We start from the raw sequence: 27,756 nt of genomic DNA, 5'->3' as shown, positions 1-27,756 counted from the left end.
CTTGAATGTATTCAGCTGCTGATTAATAGTTTCTGTTTCCATTCCAACAGGACCTTGTGACTCTTCGTGTTCTTCAGCCTTCCCAAGCAGACTGGAAAATTCTTTTAGCTTACTGTAAAACTCCTCAACACGGCAAATAGTACTCTGCACTTGATCTTCCCTGGCTTTTGCTCTGTCTAGTAGCTTGTTGCACTGTTTATTTAAAGCTTCCAAGTCTCTTTTTATACCAACAAGATCAGGAGAAGCTTCAATTTCTGCGGCTAGCATCATTTTACAGTTTTTATTAGCATTTTCATTATTCATTATAAGCTCCTCCAGCTTTTTCAGGAAATGTTTTATGTTCTCTTGCTGTGACTGCAGTACCTTGAGATCTCTCCCCACTGGAGCCATGCTATCAAGTTCATCATCAAACTCTGCAAACTGAGAGAACATCTCTCGGATGCTGTTTTGGAAATGGCCAATTCCCTGAAGTTTTGTCTCTAAGAACGAGCACCTGTCTTCAACCTTCTGGTTCACTGCAGTGTATTCTTGCTCCAAAGATTCAGCTTGGAGCAAAAGGTCAGAAACACCTGCTGAATCAGAAGCCTCTACCACCAGATCTTGGGCAAGCTTTTTTGCTAAATCTACACGAGGTTTTAAAGCCTGCAAGGCTTTCTGCTGGGCCTGCATCATCGTCAGGTGTTTGCTGCTGAATGACTGAGGACCAAGTGAGTCATGAGCTTCCAGATGCTCTTTGGCACTTTTAAGCTGTTTCTCAGCTTCCCTGGATGATTCCTGAAACTCCTTCAGTCTTTGTGCCATATTTTCCAAACACTCCCTCTTCTTATGCAACTGCTCTGTGACTGTATTCACTTTCTGATTCAGCACCTTAGTTTCTTCTTGAACACTTTCTTTATCTGTTTCACTTGCACTGAGCAAACTTTCAGCAGAATTGTTTAACAGCTCCACCATCCCATGGTGTTTATCCAGGTCCTTCTGCCACGCTCTCACCTGAGCAATAGAATTCTCTATTTCAACAGGGTTTATGCCAACTTTTAATTCACTCAGATTGCTTTGGCACTTCTCTATCCAGGGCTGCAGATTTTCTACATGCTGCTTGTACTTGAGAGCTTTCTCCAGACAATCTGTTAATTTATCTTCCCTTTCTTTTACCTGTTTATTCATTTCATCCCAGTTATTCCTGAGTGTGGCAATTTGGGATTGCAATGCTGCTTTGTCAGCTCCTTGAGTCTTCTGTAAGATACTTTCTCCTTCTGCAACAGTTCTTTCATATGAACTAATCTGATCGGTCATTGTCTGCTTTAAAACTTTCTGTTCTTCAATTAGTGACTGCAAGACATCAAGTTTGGCTGACACAGGACGAGCCTGGTTCAGCTCTTCTTTCTTTTTGCTTAGCCAGGCCTGAAAGTCCTTAGACATTTGCTGGAACTGATGAGAAGTGGCATATGCTGACTGAAGCTGCTGAACATGGTTATCTATGAAAGAGAAGACAGCACAGAGGTTCATTATCAGAACCTGTGAGTGTTCAGTGAAAAAATAGGAATATTTATCAGTTCTGAAGGATCCTTAATGTAAGGAAAGCTGGTCTTTATGTGGTGTTTGACTGGCAGACAACCAAAAGAACCAAATTTCTTGCAAGGGACAGACTCATGCCTGTCCTACAAGAGAGCAGTGAAAGCATTGACATGAATCAAACAAGGTGAGCTTAGCCAATCTATATCTACATGAAGCCCATTCAGGCAGATTTCAGGGGTAAAACCCATAAAAATGTGTTTCATGGCATTATGAAGTACAAGCACAGGGAATATTAAGTAGTCTAGCCTAGCAGTGTCTCACTCATGGCCTGCAGGCAATATGTGTTCTTAGGGAGATCCTTTCAAGTTCCTCATCACCAGAGGAAATTAAAAAGCTAAAACAGAGGCTGTTAGGGAGAACAAAGTATTATATTGCTTGCAGAGTATTACTTGCTCACTTCTGTTGCTTGCAGGGTAAGGGAAGGTTTCAGACTACCAACCCCTTCTGTCACAGGCAGTTTTACACAATTACCATTGTGTTTCACCAAGTTGAAAAATTACACTTTTGGCTCACACTCTGCCCTACAAGGTTAGGTAGCTCAATGAACAGCATCCTCTTTTGGTATTGTAATTCACTAAATAAACATCTGAAGGAAAGACTGAGAAAAGCAGCCCTGCTATTGTACTTCAAATTCTCTCCCAAACTCTTCACCTTTTCAAGGTATGGGGACTCTCTTAAATTCTAATGTACAACTGCCTGGGGGTTGGACTAGACAGAGAGCTGACATCAGGTTCAGCTCACTCAACATCTCTATCATGAAGTGATGCTTTACTCTATGCCTTAGTTATTATTTTTCTTCAAATAAATACTAACCTGATTTTTGCTCAATATCCTTAAAGGATTTTAAGATGCCATCTAGCTGTCTTGTAAGTTCTGCTTTCAAATACTCTTCCCCAACCAGTGCTGACAGCTCTTCACAAAGAGCTTGCGCCGCATTGATATTCTTCATTTCCTGCTCTATTTCCTCCTTCATTTCTCTAGCAATTTCCAGTTGTTGTTTCACAGCATCAGGTTGTGTACTCACAGCCAGGCTGCTGCTTAGTTTGCTATCCAAGGCACTTAGCTTCTCAGACAGACTTCTGAGTAGACTTTGATACTCTGTGCTTTTCACAATGGCTTGGTCAATTCGGTCACATCTCTTCCCCAGTTGGCCAGTTAGACTGTCCCATTTTTGTGCCACAGCTGCCAGCTGCTCTTTTACAACTTCATGTGAGGGTGGATGTTCACCAGGTCTCTTCAGAATCCCTTCACCAGCCATAGTTAACTGCTCATATTGTGGCTTTCTGGTGTCAAACTCTTTGAGCAGAATCTAGGAAGGAAGAGAATTTGTAAAAGCATTTACCACTGAGAAAACAAAAAAAAACAAAAAAAAACAAACAAAAAAAAAAAAAACAAAAAAAACCCAAAAAAAACCCAAAAAAAACCAAAAAAAAACACCCAAAAACAAACAAAAAAACACCACCACAAAACAAAAAAAAAAAGAAAAAAAAAAAGAAAAAAAACAAAAAAAAAAAGAAGAAAAATGCTTGTGACAAAAATCATGTAGAATTTCTTGTAGCTAAGCTCTCTTATTGAGTAATCAATCTCTGAGCTTAAAAGCCAATGAAATAAATGCTCCTTCTACACACAAACTGTGCTGTTTCCAAGCATTTACATCAAAGAATCAGAAAAAAAAAAAATCGAGGTGAATTTACATATCATCTAATGGAAATTCAATCAGCAGATACAAGCAAACAATGAATCCTATTAATACTACAGTAATTAAGTAACCACTGTAAGTAATATAAACCCCACTTAGTTTCAAGCAGTGTCTTCTTCTCTAGACAGTTTTGCTATTTCTCTTCAGCTAGAACTTCAAAGAAGGTATATTCTGACATAATGCTGCCATGTATTATTACAGCACAGAGAATATTTGGATAACTCACAGAATGGCTCAATGTGTACTGTAAGACCTTTAAAGTTTATATCACCAGTTCCCAAATCATCTTCTTGCAGACCAAGGGACAAATATAATGGTTTTACTTTACAGAACATTCAAACCCCTTCTTTTTAAGTCAATTAGGCTGAACTTTTAAGGACTGTTAAGTGATACATGATAGTCTTATGCCATCTGTCTAGATTTCTGAAGCACTTACAAACCAATATTGAGTCCTTTTTACACAGTATTAGAACACAGTTCATGTTTTAAACACTTCGTTTTAATCAATATTGATATTCCAGCTATGATAAAATTTTTTTTGCCAAATAAATATGTTCTTTTCCATCAGTTTAGAGCAACTGGCAGCAATATAAATGCTTGAAATCAAACTTTTTACTTTCTGCAACCTCATCTGATTTAATTTTTGTTTCTTTTTTCTGCAGTTTGCTGTACTGCTGTCAGGAAACTGCTCTACTTTTTCATTACACTTTTTGTTCTGTCTTTCACACCCTTGGCCCCACATCTATCCTCAGTACTCCATTTCACTTGCCCTCATATTTTTGTTTGCTACTGGCACAGCCAAGTGAATAAAATCTCAAAAAAGCTAGTTCTGAGCTTAGACTCTATATGAGGAATGACCACAAAATGTCAGATTAATAAAACTCAAAGGGACATTCTCATTCCACTACAGAGAAACCAGAGTATGGCCAAAACAAAAGAAAATGTATCAGAGGATCATTATCTCCCCAACATCTTTTCATTTCGCTGTTCTGATCTCTCTGCACTCTTAAAATTTTGTCTTGTAATTACTATAGTCAAGTATGACCTAAGCTGATACTTACCAATAAAGAAATCTAGTGGCTCATATTAACTGCTCTAGAGACAAAATAGACCTTTGCTAACAGCAAGAAAGCAGAAGAAACTTAAATCAATAGTGCATGTTGGCACTACTCACCTGAACCTGCTGCTTTTGTGTGTTCAGCATATTAGGATCAATTGATAGTGGTCCCAGCACACTGACCATTAGCTCCTTTTCTACAAGCCAGTGCTTTAGCTGAGCTTCTGCTGTCTGGAACTGGGTCAGGTAATTTGAAGACTCCTCCAGTTTTTGTTGTCTCTCAGATGTAACTTGATTGAGCTCTTTCCACTTGGAATCTAACAATGATAATGTTAACATATTGCATGCATGCTCTAGCAGATGGGGCTTCAGACAGGAGACTATATGTGAAACATAAACAGAGCTCTCTCATAAGGCTTCTTGCTGATTAACTCCAGATGCCTTATTGCAGTGACTAGGCAAATACATCTTTTAGCAGTCAGACCCATATACACTTGGCTGAGGGTCAGCCACGTGCAGGATTTTCAGAGCAAGGAATATACAGCATGTATCAAACTGGATTAGAACATTACTAAAAGAAACACCACCAATTTTAGGCTTTTGTCTCAAAAGACAGTTTTCTTTTAAACAAAATGAATTTTCTTTAAAAGCTTTCCTAGAGGGAATGGTCATAAGTTGAGACAGGGGAGATTCAGATTAGATGTTAGGAAAAATGTTTTCCCTGTGAGGGTGTTCAGGCACTGGAATATTGCCCAGGAACATGGTGGAGTCACTATCTCTGGAGGTGTTTAAGAGCTGTCTGGATCTGACACTGTTTAAGGGTAACAGCAGAGTGGCAGGTTATTGGTTGGACTCGATGATCTTAGAGGTCTCCTCCAACCTTGATGATTCTCTGATTCTATGAAAGGATGTAAAAGAAAAAGGGCTGTGCTCAGCTATCTCAGGTGCCTGATTCAGACAGACAAATCTTCCTGCTTATCTGGTAAAGAAACCCCCACACCATTCCAGGGGTGAGCAGAAGCCAATTCAGGCTTCAACTCAGAACAACCCTCTGAAAAAGCCTGACTCTTTCAAATGTCTGTCCCTCTGTAGAGATTAACTGCCTCAGTTAGACATCTAAACCAGGAACCTATTGATGGGCAGTGAGAATACTTCAGCACACAGACATTCCAAAGTACTGTGTGAGCTTAGGTTCACACCTATGCCAATCTATGTTCTTTTCCACTTGTGGCAAGTGGTTTCCAGAGCAGCCACTAAGTCTTACAGTCTTGTAACTTCCTTCTTCCCCTCTGTGACACTGTTAGTGCTTGCTCTGTCAGCTCTTCTATTTTGCTAACTCTCCCCATCTCTGATTTTCATCCCTGGGTTTTTTTTCAGTTCCTTTTGCTGCTTCACAGTCTTTGACCTTTGCTCATTCTGTATTAATCCTCTTTCAACACTGCTAAAGATCTGTTGGAAATCCTAGCTGCTACTTAAACTTTTCAGAGTCTCACAAACAGGATAGCTACAGAAATACCTATCACTAGCAAACAAGACTGACCTATAATTTATTTTAAATACAACAAACCTAAAAAGAATTTTTAAGAGCTTATGACAATTATGCACTGCAATATCTCATAATCTGTTGCCAAAACATGGTCATTTCCTTGTATTTTTTTTTGCAAAGTTTATAGAATCAGTTTTAGAAAACAGCAAATGGTCACCAAACCCACAAAATTACAAAACCCACTAATTTATGGGGAAAAAAACATGCAGAAGAACATTATCAACAACTCAAACTCTTTTTTACATGAAATTAGGATCAACTTAATTTGTTGGTTTTTGTAAGAAGAACAAAATATGTATCAGGAACAGTAACTGTCTGTGCTGGTTTGGGCTGAAGCAGAGTTAACTTTCTTCACAGTGGCTGGTATGGGACTATGTTTTGGATTTGTGCTGAGCACAGGGTTGATAATGCAGAGATGTTTGTGTTATTGCTGAGCAGAGCTGACCCAGAGCCAAGGCCTTTGCTGCTTCCCACACTGCCACATGGCAAGGGAGTTGGGGCTGCATGGGAGGTTGGGAGGAGACACAGCTGGGACAGGTGACCCAACCTGACCAAAGGGATATTCCACACCATAGCACATCATGCTCAGGGTATGCAGTGGGAGGAAGAAGGAGAAGGGAGGGACATCTGGAGTGATGGTGTTTGTCTTCCCAAGTAACCATTCCTTGTGATTCCTGCTCTCCTGGAGATGCTGAACACCTCCTGTCTGCGGGAAGCAGTGAATTAATTCCCTGTTTTGCTTTGCTTGTGTGTGCAGCTTTTGCTTTCCCTATTAAACTGTCTTTATCTCAACCCATGAGGTTTTCTACCTTTTACCCTTCTGATTCTCACTCCCATCCCACTAGTGGGGGAGTGTGTGAGCAGCTGCCTTGGTTGCTAGCTGGGGTTAAACCACAACAGTGGCCAGTCAAGTTTTAACTGCACAATGTTTGAAAAAGATAAAGCCCTTTCAAGGAGGGACAGGGAGTCAAACTACAGCCTCTCTTAATTGCACTGATACAAATTCAGAGCCCACGGACACCACTGGAATGATTCCAGATCTACATTCTTGTAAAGGGAATCATTTCCACAGAATTTAAGGGGTAGAAGGGAGTAAGGCACTAAAAATACTAATGATTGCTAATACATTAAAAAAAATAATAAAATAACTTCCAAATCAGTAGTATCTGTAATACAGCTTTACTGAAGTACCTATTTTATCCAACGTTTGTCTCCACTTAGGTGCGTCAGGAGAGTCAGGATTCTTCTCCAGCAACTCTGTCACTTTGTCCTTTAGTTCCTGCACTTTATTCGCACTCTGCTTTAATTCAGTTTCAAAGAGCTGCAAATTTAAGTGGTAAAATAAATAAGAGACTAAATAAGAATGGTAGTTTTAAGTCCATAATACTGAGCTGAAGATACTGTGTTCAGAGTACTGTTGTTCAGTTTTGGGTCCTTCACTTTAAAAAAGGACATTGAAGTGCTGGAGAGAGTCCAGCCAAGGACAACGAGGCTCAGAAGGGCCTAGAACACATGTTGTATGAGGAACAGCTGAGGGAATTGGGTTTGTTTAGCTTTGAGAAGAGGCTCAGGGAGGACCTCACGGCTCTCTACAACTCCCTGCCAGGGCTGGAGAGAGGTGTGGGATGTGTGTCCTGCCAGGGCTGCAGGGAGAGGATAGAGGGAATGGCCTTGAGCTGAGCCAGGGCAGAGTCAGATTGGATGTTAGGAAAACTTTTTTCCCTGTTAGGGTGTTCAGGCATTGGAATATTGCCCAGGGATGTCTGGATCTGGCACTGTGTGATATGATTTAGGGGTTACAGTGGCAGTGCTTGGCTGATGGTTGGACTTGATGATCTTAAAGGTCTCTTCCAACCTTGATGATTCTAATATAAACACAAAGACAAAAATTAAATATCTAGCACTTATATACTACTTTTCTGCTATGAATCTCAAAAGACTTTATAACGGCATATGTTGCTGGTCAATGTTTTTTGTAAGAGAGAACCTGACAGATTTAAACTATAGTAATAACTGCTGTTTAATTTGAACAAGTGACAGAATTTGAAGAATTCAACTAAGTAAGATCTACTAGGTCCCATCATATTCACATCACTTGGAATGTTTTAGTGTACAGAAGGCAAACTAATGCCAATACAGTTCACTGCAGAGATATACTCAGCTAGCACCAACACAGAGGAGCCTGGTGTGGCCTCATTTACCTCAGCAGAAGTCCTGCTGTCACAGATAATTTATTGTACATCACCCAAAACCATAGTTTAAAGGCAACTATAACTTAAAGTGTAGACCTAACAGGAGACTGAGATGCCCCAGCAAATCCTAATTCATGCTGTTCTTGCAGACAGAAATAATGAACAGTTCCTATATGCTTGGCAGAGAGCTCTAACATGAATGTTCTAAAGTAACAAAGCTTGCCCCATGGAGATGTGTTTTAATTATCCAAAACCCACTAAAATAAACACTGAACAAGCTGTACTTAATTTAGAACTTTTAGTAAAAAGTCCAACTGCATCAGATGACTCTTGGCTGAGCAGTTGCTAAGTTGTCCAACAATTTGTGAATTCTCTTCCACTACTACACTGGGGGTGAGAAAGATGGTCATGTTAGCTTTGCACATTCTCTGTTAAAAAAATAAAGAGCTAGTTTTCTTCCACACTTAGTCTGAATTTTAGGATTGAATATTATCCAACTCTGAGGAAAGTTGGTAGCTGTTCAGGTTAGCTTTTAAGGGTGACCTGCCAAACACAAAAGAAACTCAGTTAAATCAAATTCTGTCTTTGCTTATACACAATCAGAAGCAAGGAAAGAATTTTGCCCTATCCATTACATTTCCCTTTACAGATGAACCTTTACATGTGTAAATATTGTCCTTCATTGCTAGGGAAGCATATGTCTCCAATGCTGAAGCAGGACAGAAGCTTAGTGCTTCACTGATTCAGTGGTTTTCTCATATCAATTAAAAAGGGGGGAGGAGACTGCTGTGCAGCTATATAACTTAACAGGCATGACAAGGCTGCTGAAGAGAAACACTGCCTTGGAACAGACATAAGCCCCTGCAGCTGCAGAGACCAGGAGGTCTGTGCAGTGTCAGTGAACCAGCAGCTGCAGAAACAGCCTTTGGACAAGATACAGCCCTTCAGATATTACAAGTCATCTAGTATATACCTCTAAACCGCTAAGGAGATAAAAAAAAAAGTTTATTGCATAATCAATATAGCCTCACCTATTTAAACTGTCCACTAAAATGATTATTTTCTGACCTGCAAACCTCATTCTCTCTGACACGGTGCTCCTTTACTCCACTGACACTGTGCCAGATTTGCTCTAAGCCTGACTGACATGCTTACAGGGAACATTTAAATACTCTCTGCAACACTAAGCTAGGCTGAGATATCAGCTATTTCAGAGCATCTGCCCAGTAACTACAAGAAAGAGTATTTTTCTTGAAGGCACAAAGTACCTTATGTTGCTCAACTTGGGCTTTAACTGCTTCACTATCAGTTGGAGCAGCTTCCCAATCTGATGCAGTTTTGTCCATTTTTTGCAACCACTGCATCATTGAGGTGGATTCTTCCTGAATATTTTGCATTTTTGAAAGCATACTTTCCAGTTCTGAAATCTTTTCATTCAATAAAACTCCCAAATCTTCATAACTGTGATTTACATCAGACATGGCTTGTTGAACACTTGTCAGTTCTGTGAAAGTAGAGGTGCACAAAGACTATGTTAGAGGTTACAAACCCTTCAAACAATCCTGCAAGAACTTCTAAACAGTACTCTGAGTTACAATAGCTAACAGTCTCCCAAATCAGTTGCTGAACATGTTAGAGCTATTTCCAGTTTGCAACACTACATCTGAACGAGCAAATGTAAGTTCCTATTTGCAAGAAATATTCCTTCACAGAAGTTATTATTTCAATACATACAGGCACACAAACACCTTTTAATCTTTCCTCCCATTGCTGTCTTAGTATTTTAAGCAACAATTCCATGACAAAAAGTTGAACACAGTGGGCTACAATTCAGTTAGTTACATGGCTGCAACAACATTTTGCTTACATTCGTGTACAGGCATAGAAAGTTCTTAGGTAAGTTCCTTTGTGTGTGCAAAGGAATTGGTCACAGTGATACAAATGTATATAAAATAGGTGTGTTTGTACACATACATTTGTGTATATGTGTGTTGTGAGTGCTGGTGGGTGTTTCAAACCCCATGGACATGTTTGGGATTTCCTCAAAAGCTATGTGTTAAAATAGCTATCCCTGTATACATTTACAAAAGTATCTGTTAATTCAGAAAACACAGCCAGATTTTGGTTACAATGACTTTTAGCACCATGTTTTAGTCAACAGAGTTATCTTATGTGATGGTGATGTGAAATTTCAGTCTAGCAGTGACTGCTACAAGTACCGTGTTTAAAAAGTATTCCCATATTTAACAGCATTTTGCAGGGATGTTTCTTTATCACATGCTGGAATTTTTACTGACCTTTGTTTTTTAGGAAATCCTGAGTTCCTGGAGCTCCTCCTTCACCATTTAATATTGTGCCACCTGTGATCAAGAGAGATGAAGTCTCATGCTTATCTGGGCTTTTCCCCACCAAAAACCCAGCACTGCATTTCCTCTTCAAGAGAACATGATATGTATCTGTCATTATAACATTCAGAATAAAGAATAAAGCCCCAGCCAGATACTGCCCTAAGTGGTACCACACATGCACAGCATATGCTTAGTGGGTGGGTGTGTACAGGGATGTACAGGTAAGTATGCACATGTGAGTATTAGCAGTCCTACTGCTAACAATACTATGGCTAAATAAACAACTATAGTGGCCAAAAATGGCCTAGCTGTGAGGCCAACTCATATCCATAGAATCATAGAATCAACCAGGTTGGAAAAGACCTCCAAGATCATCAAGTCCAACCCTACTGTGGTCACTAGACCATGGCACTAAGTGCCACATCCAGTCTCAGCTTGAAAACCTCCAGGGATGGGGAATCCACCACCTCCCTGGGCAGCACATTCCAATGCCTGAGCACTCTCTCTGGAAAAAATCTCTTCCTAATCTCCAACCTAACCCTCCCCTGGCAGAGCTTGAGTCTGTGCCCTCTTGTCCTGCTGCTGGTTGCCTGGGAGAAGAGACCAACCCCCACCTGACTCCAACCTCCTGTCAGGGAGTTGCAGAGGGTGAGAAGGTCTCCCCTGAGCCTCCTCTTCTCCAGACTAAACAATCCCAGCTCCCTCAGTCTCTCCATATGGTTAACAATATGACTTCCTTCCTCAAAAGGAACCTGTTCCCTACTGACCACTGAGAACATGGTTTTACCCAGCCATGTCTGGGTTGGCCTGGGAGAGAACTAGCTGAGACTCTGAGGAAGGCACTAAACATGAAACAGCAAAGAAGCCCAGAGGGGTCACTGCAGAACCTGCAACCAAAGGCACTGCTTACTAAGGACAACTTTACTGACCAGGGACGTGGGCTAAGACACCGTCCCATAAGGTATTTAAAAGACATGTAGATGTGGCAAATGGGGACATGGTTTAGTGCTGGACTTGGCAGTGCTGGGTTAGTGGTTGCACTCGATGACCTTAAGGGGCTTTTCCAACCTAAATGACTTTATGGTTTAGCAGCATCATACTTCTGCACAAAAAGCTCTTGATACCAATTGGATGAATTGTTCCCTATCTTGTCATAAGCTAGATCTGAACATATGTTCCATGACAGGGATTGCAATGTGGAGTCCTTACAACAGACTTGAGGACTAGAGGGAATGGTCATAAACTGAGACAGGGGAGATTCAGATTAGATATTGGGGAACATTTTTTCCCTGTGAGGGCAGGGGAGATTCAGATTAGATATTGGGAAACGTTTTTTCCCTGTGGTGAGATTCAGGCACTGGAATATTGCCCAGGAAGGTGGTGGAGCCACCATCCCTGGAAGTGTTTAAGAGGCATCTGGATCTGGCACTGGAGGATCTGGTTTAGGGTTTAGGGGTTCCAGCAGTGACAGGTTAATGGTTGGACTTGATGGTCTTAGAGGTCTCTCCCAACCTTGATGGTTCTGATTCTATGTCCTTCCTGTAACTCAGAGGCAGCCACTCACCCAGGCAGCCCTACTAATTAAACATAATTTCAGAGCCTCTGGAACCAGAGCTACATGGGCTTTGTAAACACTGACAGACCACAGAGCTGGGGCACGTGATCACACCGCAGAGAACTGCAAGGAGAATCACTTCCCACTCTCCTGCATCCAGGATATGTATTCCCAGATGAGCAATTAACAGAGAAAGATTAATGGTTGCCTTGGAAAAGGCTATGCACCCACCCCAGAGTACCAGCTGGACAGTGAGGACCACATTAGTGGCAGCTGGAGGATGGCAAGAGAAAACAAACCAGATAAGAGGAGTCACAGGCCCCAGCCAGAGTCTTGTAAATCTTCATGCTTGATTAGCTGGACTCTGGTATTTATAACTATGATAAAGTGATACACAGTACAGCTCTTGTCTAGGAGGGCAAATGCTCTACTCTGGAGGATTACAGCTGCTCTTTATGATAGTTATTATACTATTTTTCTATCTGAATGCATAGGAGTAGAGAAAGTGGCAGAGGAAGGAGCCCAAATATCTCATGAAAGGTACCAAAATATGATTTGAAAGATTTTTATTTTCAGTTCAAATACAAATGAAACCAGAGGCAGTTACTACAAAGAGATGTGAGAAAGAAAGTGTTCTGCTTTTGCCCAGTAGGTATCCACTGGCAGTCCCCATCCTCCCAGTCCTTTGCAGATGACAAACAAAGGCCAACACACTTGAATTTATTTCCAGACCTAGTCAATTCAAGAAGTGACTGAAAATGTGCTTATGGCCATTAAAACACCCGAGGTACCTTGAACTTTGAACTATGGGTGGAATGATACTTAGCAGAATTACTGGTTTCTGTGAAACAAATCAACATTTAACCCTAGAGCACAGAAATAGATTTGCTGTCTTTAAATTCTGATTACCAGTACAAAAGAATTTAGCTGAAGTTCCAGACTGAAAACACATTTTGGCCTAGGAAAGTCATGCTGGGATATGAAGCTGATTCCATTCCATGCTGGTTTTTTGAACTAAAACAATGACTAGTATGAATTATGCTATCCTATTGGGATGAGTAGGTTCACCTAGGCTCACTTTTTAGTTAAACCATGTCCTCACTACCCTTCTAACAAAAACTCCACAACTCTGCAAACCCTTCTGTGTTTGTCTGGTGTCACAGAACAGCCTTGTGACCATTGTAGAGCTCTCTCTGTGCAGGTACATCAGTGGCTGCAAAAGCAAGGTTTGTATTTGTCCTGCTTGCAGACTTGGTGGATATGTGAAGCACTGAATACTGATCAAAATACATTAATTTCTCATTATCAGAAGCTTTCTGGGGTGAGGGGAAGGCACCCGTGAGACTGCCATTTTATTCATTATTTGGGAATTATACACTTAAGCAATAGCTTTCAGATATGGTAATTATTTACATCAGAGCACTTTTACACTATTTTGGCAGTGTAAAGCAATTAGAACATGTGCTGAATTACTATTTAGACAGCTTAAGTAAGAATCACAGCAAAACAGTCAGAGCAGACATGGCTAAATGACTTCTCACAACCCATAGTATTCAGACAGCTAATCCGACGGTGAAATATTTTAATTTTTGTCTCACAGGTTTTAAAAATTCCAGAAATATTAAGCTTACCTGATTTTGCAACTGCTCTCAGCTTCGCAGGAGAAGTCACAGCAGTAATTAGATTACACAGTAAAGTTCCTCTGCTATTCATTTTCTGCAGTTCAGGTGCCTTTAATGTCCATTCATCTTTTAAATTCTGGTTAGGAAAGATAAGTCATTTGGTCATTAAAAAACTCTTTTCAGACTTAAAAGGTTTAGTGTAGAAAAAGGAACAACTTTGCTGCTTGGGAATCCCCTGCAAACACACAAAGGCAATGGGAATGTAAGTGCAGATTGCAAGTTCCCCAGTCCCAATTACTGTGACTGCTTACACCTTAAATCTGTACTTTAATGTTAGTCAGAGATGACCTATTTCCTTCAGCCAAATTCCACTTTTCCTCTGCAAGGGCTTACCAGTGTGTCTTCCAAAGGTTTCTTTAACTCCTCTGTGTTCAGGGAAGGTTGTGCTGCTGGAATTCGTTCTGTTGTCTCTTTTATCCATTTTTTTAATGATTCTACAAGGAGCTCAAAAGTATCCATTTGTTTCTGACAAGATGATACATCCTCTTCTCTAGATGATGGAAGAGAATGAAAGGAATGACAATATGCCTTCTGATAATCAAACCAACAGATATCAGTCTGATATTACTTTTCCTAAGTTCAAAGTGTCACAAAAGCTAATTTTATGGATATAAGCAGAATGTGGAAAATCTAGCCTTGTTGTAAAGGTGACTTATAGGGAATCTCTGATAATTTCTCCAGTTTTCTTTGCAGCCAAACAGTACAGGCAGCAACTTATGTTCTGTCAGGGAAAGGTTCTAAACCCAACAGGACTGCTGTAAGTGTCACAAAATTTGAAGTTACTTGTCTTGACAGCCCACATTAGACCTCTTGAGCCAGACAGACTCACTGCAGAGGCATTTTCAAAGAGAATCTCTTTCTTTAAATATAAACCCCCCCTTACTCTGGTTGACTGCAATCTCTTGAGACTGCATACAAAAGAAGAGCAGTCATCTCAACATTCACACTGTGTTATTACCCAAAGCAGAAGTACTGCAATTATTTGACTTACTTTTCCTTTATAGTCTCCTCTACCTCTTTGAATTTCTTAGACAAAGCATTGACTTTTTCTAATACTAATGCTTTATCTCCAGGAAGAGCATGGCATGAAAGTTCTTCAAGAAGCTGCTTCAAAACTTCCAGATCCTTCTTGTGTTGTGCCAATTCTACACTAGCTTCCTGCAAAATAGGATTACAATTCTTTGTATTAGACTTTATAATCACTTGTTCAAAATTAAACTCTTGATTTTAGCTAACCAACCAAAGCTGAGGAAAAAAAAGCCTTATTTATTTTTCAATCAGATAGGTTAGACCTCCTCCTGATGCTGGAGGGTATGGTTTAAGGATTACAGCAGAGTGACAGGTTAATGGTTGGACTCAATGATCTTAGAGGTGTCCTCCAACCTTGGTGATTCTATGATTCTATGACTAAAAATGCACAAGATATACAAACTGAATGGTGCAGTACCTGCATGTATTGAGACACTTCACTAACATCCTTCCTTAGTGCCTCTGTCTCACTGAGTGCCTGGTTTTTCTCATCCAGAAATGACTGAAGTTTTTCTGACAGACCTTCAAATAACTCCACTTTAGTCTTCAACTCCTCCATTTTCATGAGCTTCTCTCTGTGCTTGTTACTTGCTTCAGAAAACCTTCCTGCAAGTTCACTCATCTTAGCTTGCAGTGTGGATGCAGTGGATGGATCTGCTGTTTCTGTGAACTTCTTCACTTTCTCATTCATAGTGTTTATACTGCTCTGGCGACCTGCAATGTCTTGTTCTAGCATCTGAAACAAGCAAGAATGACTTGGTATTGCTTACAACTACATTTCAAGAAGTGAAACTGGCCCACCATATAAAGAAACAGATCACTACACCTAGACCACTGTGTAGATATATTTCAGTGATAAAATTCCATATTTCAACTACGAAAATCCTTATGTGCAGTATAACTTCACACAACAGTCCTTTGTAGTAAGTATTTTGAATGCATTAAAGGTGCCAAATTAAGATTTTAATTCTTTCTGGAAATCTGAGTCATCAAACAAATGTTTCTTCTTTCAGAAGAATGTTACTTACAATGCTTTTACTAATAATATCCTGAATAGCAGCAGAATTCAAAGGCACTTGGTCTTGTTCTTTAAGGCTCTTTTCAACTCCTTCCATCCAATCCAGCATTTCATCCAAACCATCCTGCACACTTAGGGATCGTGTCAGGGTTACTTGGAGCTTCTCATTCCTTTCGTTCACAGACTTGGATAAATTGTCATATCTCTCCACAATATCATCTGATAAAGAGAAAAGAGATCTCAATGTTTTCCTCCAGTCATCATTTTACCAGTTCTCACCAGTTAAGCCAGTCAAAAATTGCTACTTCAGAATGAAGAAAAAAAACCTGACACCCAGCCAAGGCCAAATCCATCACAGTCAGTTTCTTGAAGTCAAAAGAAAATAATTCCTTGGCTAAGCAAACTTCAAATAACTGCTTGGAAACAGATAGCTGGAGTCATGTTTCTTGAACCTGAACATGCTCCTTCCCACTGGAGAATTCATGATCCTCAGCAAATCACTACCTCTGCTTGGCACTCCCTAATTCTGGGGGAGAAAAAAAAATATAAACAGTGACAGATTTTAAGTGAAAAGGAAATGGATCAGTGTAGGAGACCAACAATGAAGCTACTGTGTTGTAATAGATTATGACTCAACAAAACACAGCTTTAAACAGTGACACAAGAAAGCTCTGTATTTTGTCTCTCCCAGAACCTGCATGCAGACAAAGATAAAAAGAGGTATTAAGAAAAGTAAACATTTTACCCAGTGTTTTCTGAATCTCATCTTTGTCTGGTGTCAACTCTCCCCTTGTATCCAATAACACTTCAGCAGCTTTTTTCAGTTTTTCTACAGCAATTTGGTGGTTAGACACTTGTCCCTGAAGAACCTGCAAAATTCCACTGTTATCAGTTATGCTTTTCAGTACAATTGATAGTTACACATGCAAGGCTTGAGATACATCACACAACCTGAACTTAGTGCTGAGAATAAACTAATTTCATTTGCAGCCTTTCCTTAAGAGAAATCCTGACCAATGGCTATGACTATTGTTGACCTTCTGGCCCTTGTTTTAGTTCATTCACCATCATTGTGATCTTCTGGTTTAGAATGCTTCTCTGACTTAACTCATTTCTTGCGTGCAACTTCAAAATGTGCCTTTGGACTAATTGTTTCTAATGACCACCTGTACAGACACTATATAATAAACATCTCTTTCAGCTCAGCACCCAAGCAGAATTCAGGGGAAAACCACAGTCAGCAGCAGCAGTTACACATTCACCATCAGATGTATTGACGAATGATCAGGCTGAAATCAAAGTGTAGACAGGAATAGCACAAAACAAGGTGATTGCCTTCACATTGAGGAACCTCCTGGAGTCAGTGTCACTGAATTTGGCCTAGGTTTGTCCATCTAACCAAGGAACACATCTTTAGAGACTAGCCCAGCCATGACTCACTCTAGAGACAAAGGCAGAAAGCTGAATCAACTTCTAAATGTGGCTTTGTATCTTCAGTCTATAAAAGTACTTCAGGGTAAATAATCTTTAAATTCTTTCAGGCCTCTGTGCTAGTGTAGATGATGTATCTTTGTTTGGATTCTCTTGAACTTTATACCAGTCAAAAATGAAGGGATTTCTCATTCATTTGTTTTGATGCACACTAACTCAATGAATATATGAATCAAAAGGTAACCCTGTGTGCTCTGCCAGGACAAAGAAGTTATGTCAGTGCATTCAGCCCTGCTATCCAGAGCACAACAGTGTGCCAGAACACAGTACATCTTGTTGACCCATCTGCCACAATAAACCTCAGACAGACCTGAAGAGGAATTTTCCTTATGCTAGTACTTGTGTGGAAAAATAAAGGGAGGAAAATGAAAAAAAAAAACCCCAACCAAAACACCCCAGAAGATGTACCAGAAAACCTTGTATGCTGACAGAAGGCAAGTAAGCTGATGCCAGAGGCACTGAAGAATATTCTGAAGAACAGCTAATCCCCATAAAAAGATTAGACCTCACCATGCTGCCAAGGTCTGTGTCTAGCTGGATTATCAGCTGCATGTGTTGGCTACAAGGGACAGCTTTAACTTGCAACACCTGACTTCTTCAAAATACTCTTTGTTTTGCTTTCATTAATTGGCTTTCTCCCTTCAGCCTCCTGGTTTTTTCTCTTCCTTTGACTCTTTTGACATGTTGTCCCCTCTCTCTTCTTCCCAGCTCATAGTCATGGAGTGCTCTTTTGTGTGGCAAGTAATCCATGTGGACATTTCATAAAAAGAACCCCAGTACTCACTCCTTTTGCACTACTTCCATGAAAATTTGCATTAGAGAGGATATAATTCATTTTGGCATAAGGAACAAAAAGTTTAAATGAAGCTTCAAATTGTAATTGGTGTTATTCCTACTCTTCCAGCACTTGGAAGCACAAACATACCTAAATTGGTTCATTGTTAGGAGTTCAAAATTTACACTTCTAATTTTGTTGTCTTAAACATGGCTGTGATTTGTCTCCTTTTGATGACATGCATCAAAGTGTTGGGCAATTCCAGAGGCCAATTAGAAAGACACCACAGGTAAAAGTAACTGCTGCTCAGGTTGATGTAAGGGAAATGGTTAGGGATGTAATTTCCAAAATCCATTTGCTATCATTTGTCAATAGCAAACAAACCCAGCCTGCACTGATACTCCACAGAGCGCAGACAGTGAGGAAATGCTGACCAATAGATCTGCTCACTGAAAACCAACCAATCTTGAATTTTATTTACAGCATAGGTGCTTGAACGTGTTTATGAAAATATAAGACTCAATTCAAAGATGACAGACTGTATGGAACTTCATACAACTCCCCTCATATCTGGGTTCCTAAAGCCTTCTCCAAACCTACACTTTATAACCAATTTTATCTTCAAAGCTCTGTCACCAACATGTCTTGCCTCTACTAGGATTTACATGAAGTTACATCCTCAGTGAGGAAAACCAAAAAATAATGTTTTTCTGTGCAGTGCAAATTAGGTTAGATTTACTCTCCGTAGGGCATATAGTACTGGATTCTGCTGAAGCAGTCAGACTTCTCAAATTACACTGCTCACCCTGTGTGATCCCTTTCACAATGAAGTAACACACAAATGTGAACAGAAGAAAATCAGAGTCACAGACAACAAGCATCAAATGGATTTCTCTATCAGGAACTCTGTCCCAAGAGCTAATCTGAGAGCAAATGGTAATCACTTAATCCTTTCTTAGTTCAAAAACTTTCCAGATTTCACCCCATCATTTGCTAAGCTATACAAAGCACATCTTGCTTTCCCCAGTGCTAATGGCACCTTGGCACCCTGTGGGTTTTTTCACCCACTGCTTTGCAGGTAATGCTCTGGAGAGGCAAATTTCAGACCTATAAAAGTTGCATGCCCACATGCAAGGCAAGAATTTGGCCTGCAGCCACTTGGATTATATGAGATCATCTTGTTTTTCAGACAAAAAACAATTCCTTTTAGGACAAAAGTACTTCTGCTTTTTAAAGCTTTTCACCTTGGTTTCTTCAAGTTGTCTTTGGAGATTTTTGGGATCCACAGCAATTGGCTCTGATAGTTGTTTGTTCACAGCTATTTCAGAGGCCTGAAGACCTGACAGAAGTCCAGATGAGGCATCTTCATAATGCTGGTATTTATCCACCAGGTCTTTAAGGTTATTTCCAAGGATGCTACACTAAAAGAGTAGAAAACAAACAAGCAGATACCCAGGCATTAAACTGTGTGCTGCATTTCATATCAGTCTCAAAGTCATATGACTGCATGACTTTTTCCTGCCATCATTCCACTGCCTAACTGATTTCTGAACTAAGACATGACAGCTGGACAGGCTGTAGGTCTTGCCACTTTCTGCTCCTGAAGGGTGATTTAGGGTCAATTCACTGATGTGGGTGGGAAACTGGAATCTAGCCCATTGTACTAGAACAGGAAAAGCTTCAGGAAGAGTTTTTGATTCACTGATGTAAAGATTCTTTATCAGCACTCTGACACCAAAAATGTAGCCAGCGGAAGCTAGAAATTTTCCCCAAAATTTAGGAGAGATGTACATGTTCATTAAAATACAGAGAGTGGAGTATTGTTGTCATAAATACCTTAGTTCCATACTGAATCCAAAGTGATATGGCTTGGTATGGTCACTTTGTTTTGGTCACTTAAGAATGTCATCTGAACATTAACATATATTAGCCCTATATGTTAACAGGCCCCAAAATGTCTACAGTGAATTGCCATGTAAAAATGTCAATGGAAATATTTCAGACTTTTTGGAGATGGTTTTCCAAGCAAAATCTGATTGTATCAAGTCATAATATTCATAAACAGTTAATATGAACCCTCCAGACACTGTACTTTAATATCTCCATATGGCACTTGCTCTCCATCTGGTGGACACACACAGAACACATTCGTTTACACTGCCAGGAACCAAGAACTGACTTTAATATTCCTTCAACAATATAACCCAATAAAATTATGTCTGACACATTTGCAAACACATATACTTAAAAGTAAAAGCAATTGTGAAAATGAATTGTGAAAGCTCTCACTTTTCAGATTCTGTCCTTTGAGACTTGAAAAGTATACTTGGCTCTGCATAATTATGTCACCAATGAGCACCTCAAGGGGCTGCATGTCATGATCCCTGGTAAGCACCTGGGGCAGCTCACCAGGACCCCTCTGGGTCCTGCAGGATCATAGTCATCCGGGTTGGAGGAGACCTCCAAGGTCATCAAGTCTAACCACGAACCCGTCACTGCTGGAGCCCCTAAACCAGATCCTCCAGTGTCAGATTCAGATGCCTCTTAAACACCTCCAGAGAGGGTGGTGACTCCAACCCCTCCCTGGGCAATATTCCAGTGCCTGAACACCCTAACAGGGAAAACATTTTTCCCAACATCTAATCTGACTCTGCCCTGTCTCAGCTCAAGGCCATTCCCTCTATCCTCTCCCTGCAGCCCTGGCAGGAGAGACATCCCCCACCTCCCTACAATTGCCTGTCAGGGAGTTGCAGAGAGCCATGAGGTCGCCCCTGAGCCTCTTCTCAAGGTTAAACAAACCCAACTCCCTCAGCCCTTCCTCATACAGCATGTGTTCTTGGCCTCTTATGAGCCTAGAGTATCGATTAAAGCAACAAGCTCTCAGAAAACACAAAGAGGTTACTACAAATTCATTTACAGCTCAGATCTCATGAATTGTGAAAGCTCTCACTTTTCAGATTCTGTCCTTTGAGACTTGAAAAGTATACTTGGCTCTGCATAATTATAATTTTTCAATATCTGAAGGGCCTACAAGGAGCCAGAGAGGGACTCTGTTGTAGGAACTGCAATGATAGGACAAGGAGTAATGGGTTCAAACTGAAGGAGGGAAAGTCTAGGTTGGATGTGAGAAAATAGTTTTTTCCTGTTCTGGTGGTGAGACACCAGGTTGTCCAGGGAGGCTGTGGCTGCCCCAACCCTGGCAGTGTTCACAGCCAGGTTGGATGAGCCTTGAGCATCCTGCTCTGGTGGGAGGTGTCCCTGCCCAGGGCAGGGGTTGGGACTAGATGATCTGTAAGGTCCATTCCAACCCATAAATTCTATGATTCTACTAACGTGTTAGAACCCATGATCTTAGAAAATTATGAAGTGGCATAGTCAAAGAATATTGACAGCAACTCTCTCTCAAATGGTCCAATTAATAATTATCTCAGAACTTTGCAATTCTGGCATATTATCAATATTGAACAACACTTTGTTGTATTTTTTGAAAACAGCTGGAAATTTGGTGAGACCAGCTGGTGACGTTTGTCTAGTTCTACCAGACAGACTCCATACATAAACCTGGCAAAGAGAGCTAGATTATCTTCCCTCTCTGAGGTACATTGAGGATTTTGCACTGCTAATTACTCATTAGTTAGAGACTAATCTCAGATTGTTAAGGATAAAATGTTTACTTGGCAGAGCAGTGGGAAAGAATTGCTATCCTCAAATCACTATGTTCTTGCATGTCTAGTGCTGACAGCAAAGGTCACATTGGGACAAGCTATTTCAGGATACAAATCAAATTGAAAGTTTGAATGTTAATCTTGGCATATTGTCTCCCTTTCTACACTCATTTTATTAGCAGGGAGCCAAGTAAATAGGCAGTTGTGGGAAATATTGCAGGTAACAAAGAACCATTATTCATCTAACGGTGTTACAATTTCTTTCCACCCCAAAATGTAACTTCTGTGCTGCCACAAACTCAGAGTTTAAGGCTGGAAAGAACAATGAAGAAATCAGGTGTCATTTCTCCCTTGTAAGACAACTAGAAAATTTCATCTATTCAGACCTTAAATTATCTGGCACTTGACTAAAGCAGATCTAGAAAAGCATCTTGTTTTGTGGTCTAACTTTGAGAAACAAAGAATTTACAGCTTCCCACAGTGTTTGCTTCATCAGCTAACCTCTTTCTATGCAAGTTATGCTAAATCAATTGCAGTAGTCTTACCCAGTCAGTATAAATAAAACTTACCTTAGTATAGAGAGATTTGAAGCGATCTGAAGCTTTATCCAGTTTATTTTGCACTTCAGTATACGTAGCTGAAGTATCTATACCATCTTTGTCCACCTTCACACCATCCCTTTTGCTGCATGACCTTGCAGCATCTAAAACTCTTTGCCCAGAAATGGTAATATACCGTAAATCACCTTTGTGAGATATAACATCTTCTGAGAAACTCTTCTGCCTTTTCAGTTTGACCATAATACCACCGAAGTCAGATGCACCTGCCTCCAAATTGCCAAGTTCTTGCTCTGCCTGCTGCAGCCACGTTTCAAATTCGCTGTAGTCTGCATCAAATTTCTCCAGCTCTTCTCGTAGAGAATGGGTCAACTTCATTTTCCGTTCTGATTCGGCTAACGCTGTCTCGTACTGAGCCTTCAGCTCCTTCATGTTCCTCTGCATCTTGTCTTTTTCTTCAGGGGAAAGGTAGTGCCCTTGTTTCTCAAGCAGTGCCTGAGCAGACTGAGTTGCTACTATGATTGCCTGCTGCTGTGAAATAATTTTCTCATGTTGAGCCTGCAAGAAGAAGAAGAAGAAAAAATTATGACCAGCACCTTCTTGGATGGTTCCTTCGAAAATGACATGTAAAATAAAGTCCATCAAAATGAGAAAGGGCTTTTCTAACATTCATGTTATTTATAACCCACATTTTTCAGTAATGTAAGGGAAAGCATAAGCCCTGGACATCATATTTCTGTGAGGTTTCAGAATCTCACAGAACATTCAATGGTAATTGTAGCCAGATATACAGGCCATGACCATATGGAAGTTTTCAAATGTCATTGCACCTTGGTAAGACCTGGATGTATATATATCACCCCAACATTTTTCCCTGTGCTTCTAAAGGACAGCTCTTAGAGCAAAACTAGACATTATCAAGCTTCAATAAGACATAAATTATTTGCTTCTTACTTAGCATTTGGTGTGGTGTAATCAAAATTTTCCTAATTCTCTGGCTCAAAATGGGACTTGTCAAATAAAGGATTCAAAGATAAGCAATTTCCAAATCAAAACTGTCCATTTCCCATTACTGATGCTGTAGCTACCATTACAGACAAGCAGACTAAGGGGAGTGAAAGCATCAAACATTAAAAAGTATACAAATACTTTCTTCCAAGGCAAGTAAATAAACATTTCTTGGGGTTTTTAATTTCCTTTTTCAAAATCAAGAGCAGTGATTCCTATCAAATATAGTCATAAAACAGGTCCTTTTGACATCAAAAATCAAGACACAATTTAGGCATGTAAAGTTTTCAACCCCATAAAAATTAGTTAAGTCACAGGAACTAGAGCTATATCCCAAATAAAAACCCTATTTCGAATATATTCTCTAAAAAAATTCTTCATTCTTTAAGGTCTTGTACTCCCACGCAAAACACCTATGTCAAATAACTAGTATGTTTTTCTTCCATGAGTACACTGGGCAATTATTCTGTAGGCATTAGGCACATTAGTGTCAAAAAAGTGGAAGTAAAAACACAACGTACACAAAACCAAATGATATTTTCTTGGGTTGGATTTAGGGGTTTTGGTTGGGTGTTTTGTATTGTTTTGTAATAAGAAAGGAAATCCAAAATAGTCACAGCTATCAGCATAATAATTTTCATTAAATGTCCATCAACTCTCACCTAAAAGTTCTTAGTTTTTCAACTTTAAGACAGCAAATGCCATACAACTGAGTTCTTATTATTTTAAATGTTTCCCATTATCTTACCTGGAAAATCTATTTTTAAAATGCTGCACAGTGATTTTTTTGCAATTCACCCTTCTGGGGCCTTCAAATACAGCATTGCCCACATGTTCAAGTGACAGGGAATGAAGACTGTAATTTCAGCACACTGTAATTTGCAGTGATTAGCAGTGTTCACAGGGGATTCCAGGGGGATGAATCATTTGGCTGCCACAAAGATTTTGTGAACAAGTCCCCATAAAGGGTGTGAATTTATGTTGCTACCTTTGGCACTTTATTTACCTGCATTACTTTGTCACTATAAAAAACAATAATAGACTCACCACAAAGATTCTTTACATTGACCTTGTAGAATATGTCCTTTCTCTTATTTTGCAGGAAACAACTATACATACTAACTACTGAAATTCCTACCACTATATATATATCACTGTCTTCCTAGTGCCTGATCCAAAGTCAGAAAGGATGAGATTGAAGACTTTTATGTTGAATGACTCACTTAGGATTTAAAGGCTGAATAAACCCAATAACAGTACCTTGACTTTCTGATACTGCTGGTTCAGATTATCGTCTGTGCTTTTCACTAGTCCATCCACTTGACTTTCAATGTCTTCCTGCATTTCCAGCAGATTCCCATTGACATCATCCTCCTCTCCTTCCAAAGACTTCACATCTCCTTCAAAGTGTGTTCCATTCTGTTCTATCACCTGCTTAAATTTCCGGCCATGCTCTGCTTCTTTATCCACGTTTGATAACCAATCCAACAGATTTTCAATTGTATTTTTACTTTCTTCCAGTTGTTCTATGGCTGCAACCTACATTGGAATTTCAGAGTTTCAGTTTAGAAATCTTCCTTAGGCATTACAAAGTATCATATGCAAACAGACCATTTAAAATACATTAAAGAACAGATTTAATTGACATAGAAGTTGCTGATTATTTTATAAAGAAAATAAACCAGCAAACAGTTTGTTCATACTAATCTCTCGACAGTTTAGCAATACGCATTGGGTTTGCCTAGTATTGGAGAGGCTACAGGGGTGAATTCTCTAAGAAGCTGCCAGAAGTTTCTTCATGTCCTAGATGGACTCGCTGCTTGGCAAGGCCAAGCACATCATCAATGGTGACAGCACCTCTGGCCTAACATAGTTAAGAAGGGGGAAAAAAACTGCATGAAAAACAGCAGCTTGAAGAGATGGGTGAGAACATGTGAGAGGAACAACTTTGCAGATGCCAAGGTCAGTGAAGAAGGAGGGGAAGGAGGTGCTTCAGTTGCTGGAACAGAGATTCCCCTGCAGCTCATGAAGACGACCATGGTAAGGCAGATGTCCCCCTGCAGCCCATGGAGGTCCACAGTGGAGCAGAGATCCACCTGCAGCCTGGGGAGGGCCCCACACCAGAACAGGTGGATGTCTGAAGGAGACTGTGACCCAATGAGGAGCCCATAATACAGCAACTCCTGGCAGGGCTTGTTACCCCATGAGGGACCCACACCGGAGCAGTCTGTTCCTGAAGGACTGCACCCCATGGATGGGACCCACACTGGAGCAGGAGAAAAGTGTGAGGAGTCCTGAGGAGGAAGGAGCAACAGAGACAATGTGATGAAATGACCACAACCCACATTTCCCCTCCCCTTTCACCAATGGTGGGGAGGAGAGAGAGAATTATAGAGCTGAGCCCAGGAATAAGGAAGGGGTGGAGGGAAGGAGTTTTTAAGATTTATTTTTTATTTCTTATAATCCTAGTCTGATTTGATTGGTAATTAATTAATTTCCCCAAGTCAAGCCTGTTTTGCTCATGATGGTAACTGATGAATGATGTCTCCCTGACTTCATCCCAACCCACAAGCCTTTCATTACACTTTCTCTCCCCTGTCCAGCTGAGGAGGGAAGTGATGGAATGGCTTTGGTGAGCACCTGACATCCAGCCAGGGTCAATCCACCACACAAGAGTAAGTTACAAGACTAATCCTGTAAGACATGTAAAAAGTTTTAATAAAGGTATGAAATGGTTGCCTAAAAACCTTTTCTGTTTCCTGCTTAATTGCTGTTGTCATAGCTTTATCCAGTTCTTTCTTGGACTCTTCTGCCTTCTGGCTAAGGAGCAAACACTTTGTCTTAGCTTCATTCAGTTTCTGTTCCAGAATACTCTTGTCTTCTTGTGACAACTTTTCTCCATTCTCTTTCAAGAAGGTTTCAGTACTTTTCACAATCTCTGCCAGTGTCTGGGCACTCATTCTCATGTCTTTTTGTATCTCCTTTTGAGAGAAAAGAAAATTTGAGAAAAATAGGATTAAGTAAATTATTCACCAGATATATGAGCCAACAGTGTGCACAGGTGGCCAAGAAGGCCAAGGGCATCTTGGCTTGGATCAAGAATAGTGTGGCAGCAGCACTAGGGCAGTGCTCATCCCCCTGGACTGGGCACTGGGGAGGTCCAGTCCCTCACTTTAAAAAGGACATTGAGGCACTGGAGTGAGTCCAGTCAAGGGCAACGAGGTCAGAAAAGGTCCAGAACACATGAGGAAGGGCTGAGGGAGTTGAGTTCATTTAGCCTTGAGAAGAGGCTCAGGGGTGACCTCATGGCTCTCTACAACTACCTGAAAGAGGCTGTAGAGAGGTGGGGGATGGTCTCTCCTGCCATGGCTGCAAAGAGAAGACTAGTGGGAATGGCCATAAGCTGAGACAGGGGAGAGACAGATTAGATGTTAGGAAAAATGTTTTCTCTGTTAGGGTGTTCAGGCACTGGAATATTGCCCAGGGAGGTGGTGCAGTCACCATCCCTGGAAGTGTTTAAGAGGTGTCTGGATCTGATGCTGGAGGATATGGTTTAGTGGTTCCAGCAGTGACAGGTTAATGGTTGGACTCAATGATCTTAGAGGTCTCCTCCTCCAACCTTGATCATTCTATGATATCAAAATTCATGCCTGCTCCAAGGGTGCATCTTAAAATATGCAGCACATACTCTCTATTCTCATGTCTCCTCGTTTGGAAGTTTCTGTTCTCCCACTGGCACACACTGGAGTGTATTCATGGGCAGCAGTTTAAATGCACATCACTAAGCCTTTACTTTTGGTAGGCCAAACTAATCTGTTTTACTCTCCTGTCACATGACAAGTCTTGTTAGTCAACAAAAGAGTCTAGTCACTCTTCCCTGCACTCAGCCTCCTTGAACTTCTCTGACTAGAACTGTGCATACCTCCTGTTTGGACTGGTATTGTTCCAGCTCAGCCTTGCTGTCTCCAATAACAAGAGACTCTCGCTGCCCAATGAGTCGATTTTCAGTCTGTGTAAGCAAATCACAGATCAATTGAATTGAACAATAAACCAAAAAACCCCTCACTTCTGGAAGCAATAGACACTCTAAAAGGTATTAGAACATCTTTGAACATCAATATTTTTGCCAAGCAGTAATTTTAAAAGTATGCTGTAAACATGATAGCAGTGGTACAAAGAGCAAGATGAACATACAGAAGTTATGGATAAACCTCATATATGTTGTAAGTAAAAGAGACCATGTCAATAAACCAAAAAACCCCTCACTTCTGGAAGCAATAGACACTCTAAAAGGTATTAGAACATCTTTGAACATCAATATTTTTGCCAAGCAGTAATTTTAAAAGTATGCTGTAAACATGATAGCAGTGGTACAAAGAGCAAGATGAACATACAGAAGTTATGGATAAACCTCATATATGTTGTAAGTAAAAGAGACCATGTTTGATGGAACTGCCCAATAGAAGTCTGGCCATGCACATATGTGAAGGATGAAATCTCCAAACGACAGGAGTGAAAATCCAGTCTCTTAACCGCTTGAAACCTGTGACAAACACTAT

General features: G+C 40.4%; 1 protein-coding gene across 1 annotated transcript; it reads right to left on the bottom strand.

Annotated features, from left to right (window-relative positions):
- On the bottom strand, nucleotides 1-27,206 carry LOC103800678 (dystonin-like; the record flags this gene model as incomplete). The annotated part of the gene is made up of 17 exons (XM_009073062.1): nucleotides 1-1,475; nucleotides 2,389-2,884; nucleotides 4,449-4,648; nucleotides 7,069-7,198; nucleotides 9,338-9,573; nucleotides 10,367-10,429; nucleotides 13,604-13,730; nucleotides 13,988-14,144; nucleotides 14,646-14,812; nucleotides 15,102-15,419; nucleotides 15,712-15,920; nucleotides 16,447-16,570; nucleotides 19,212-19,388; nucleotides 22,202-22,747; nucleotides 24,458-24,736; nucleotides 25,945-26,178; nucleotides 27,120-27,206. Coding segments are annotated over 17 exons (5,025 nt in total), but the record flags the coding sequence as incomplete, so codon positions are not given.
- Nucleotides 27,207-27,756: the final 550 nt, after the last annotated feature.

Source organism: Acanthisitta chloris, unplaced genomic scaffold, assembly GCF_000695815.1.
Source record: "Acanthisitta chloris isolate BGI_N310 unplaced genomic scaffold, ASM69581v1 scaffold6814, whole genome shotgun sequence".
In the NCBI taxonomy this organism is placed as follows: Eukaryota; Metazoa; Chordata; class Aves; order Passeriformes; family Acanthisittidae; genus Acanthisitta; species Acanthisitta chloris.
The sequence above is the reverse complement of the archived record's forward strand: the minus strand, read 5'-3'. Positions and strand labels throughout refer to the sequence as shown.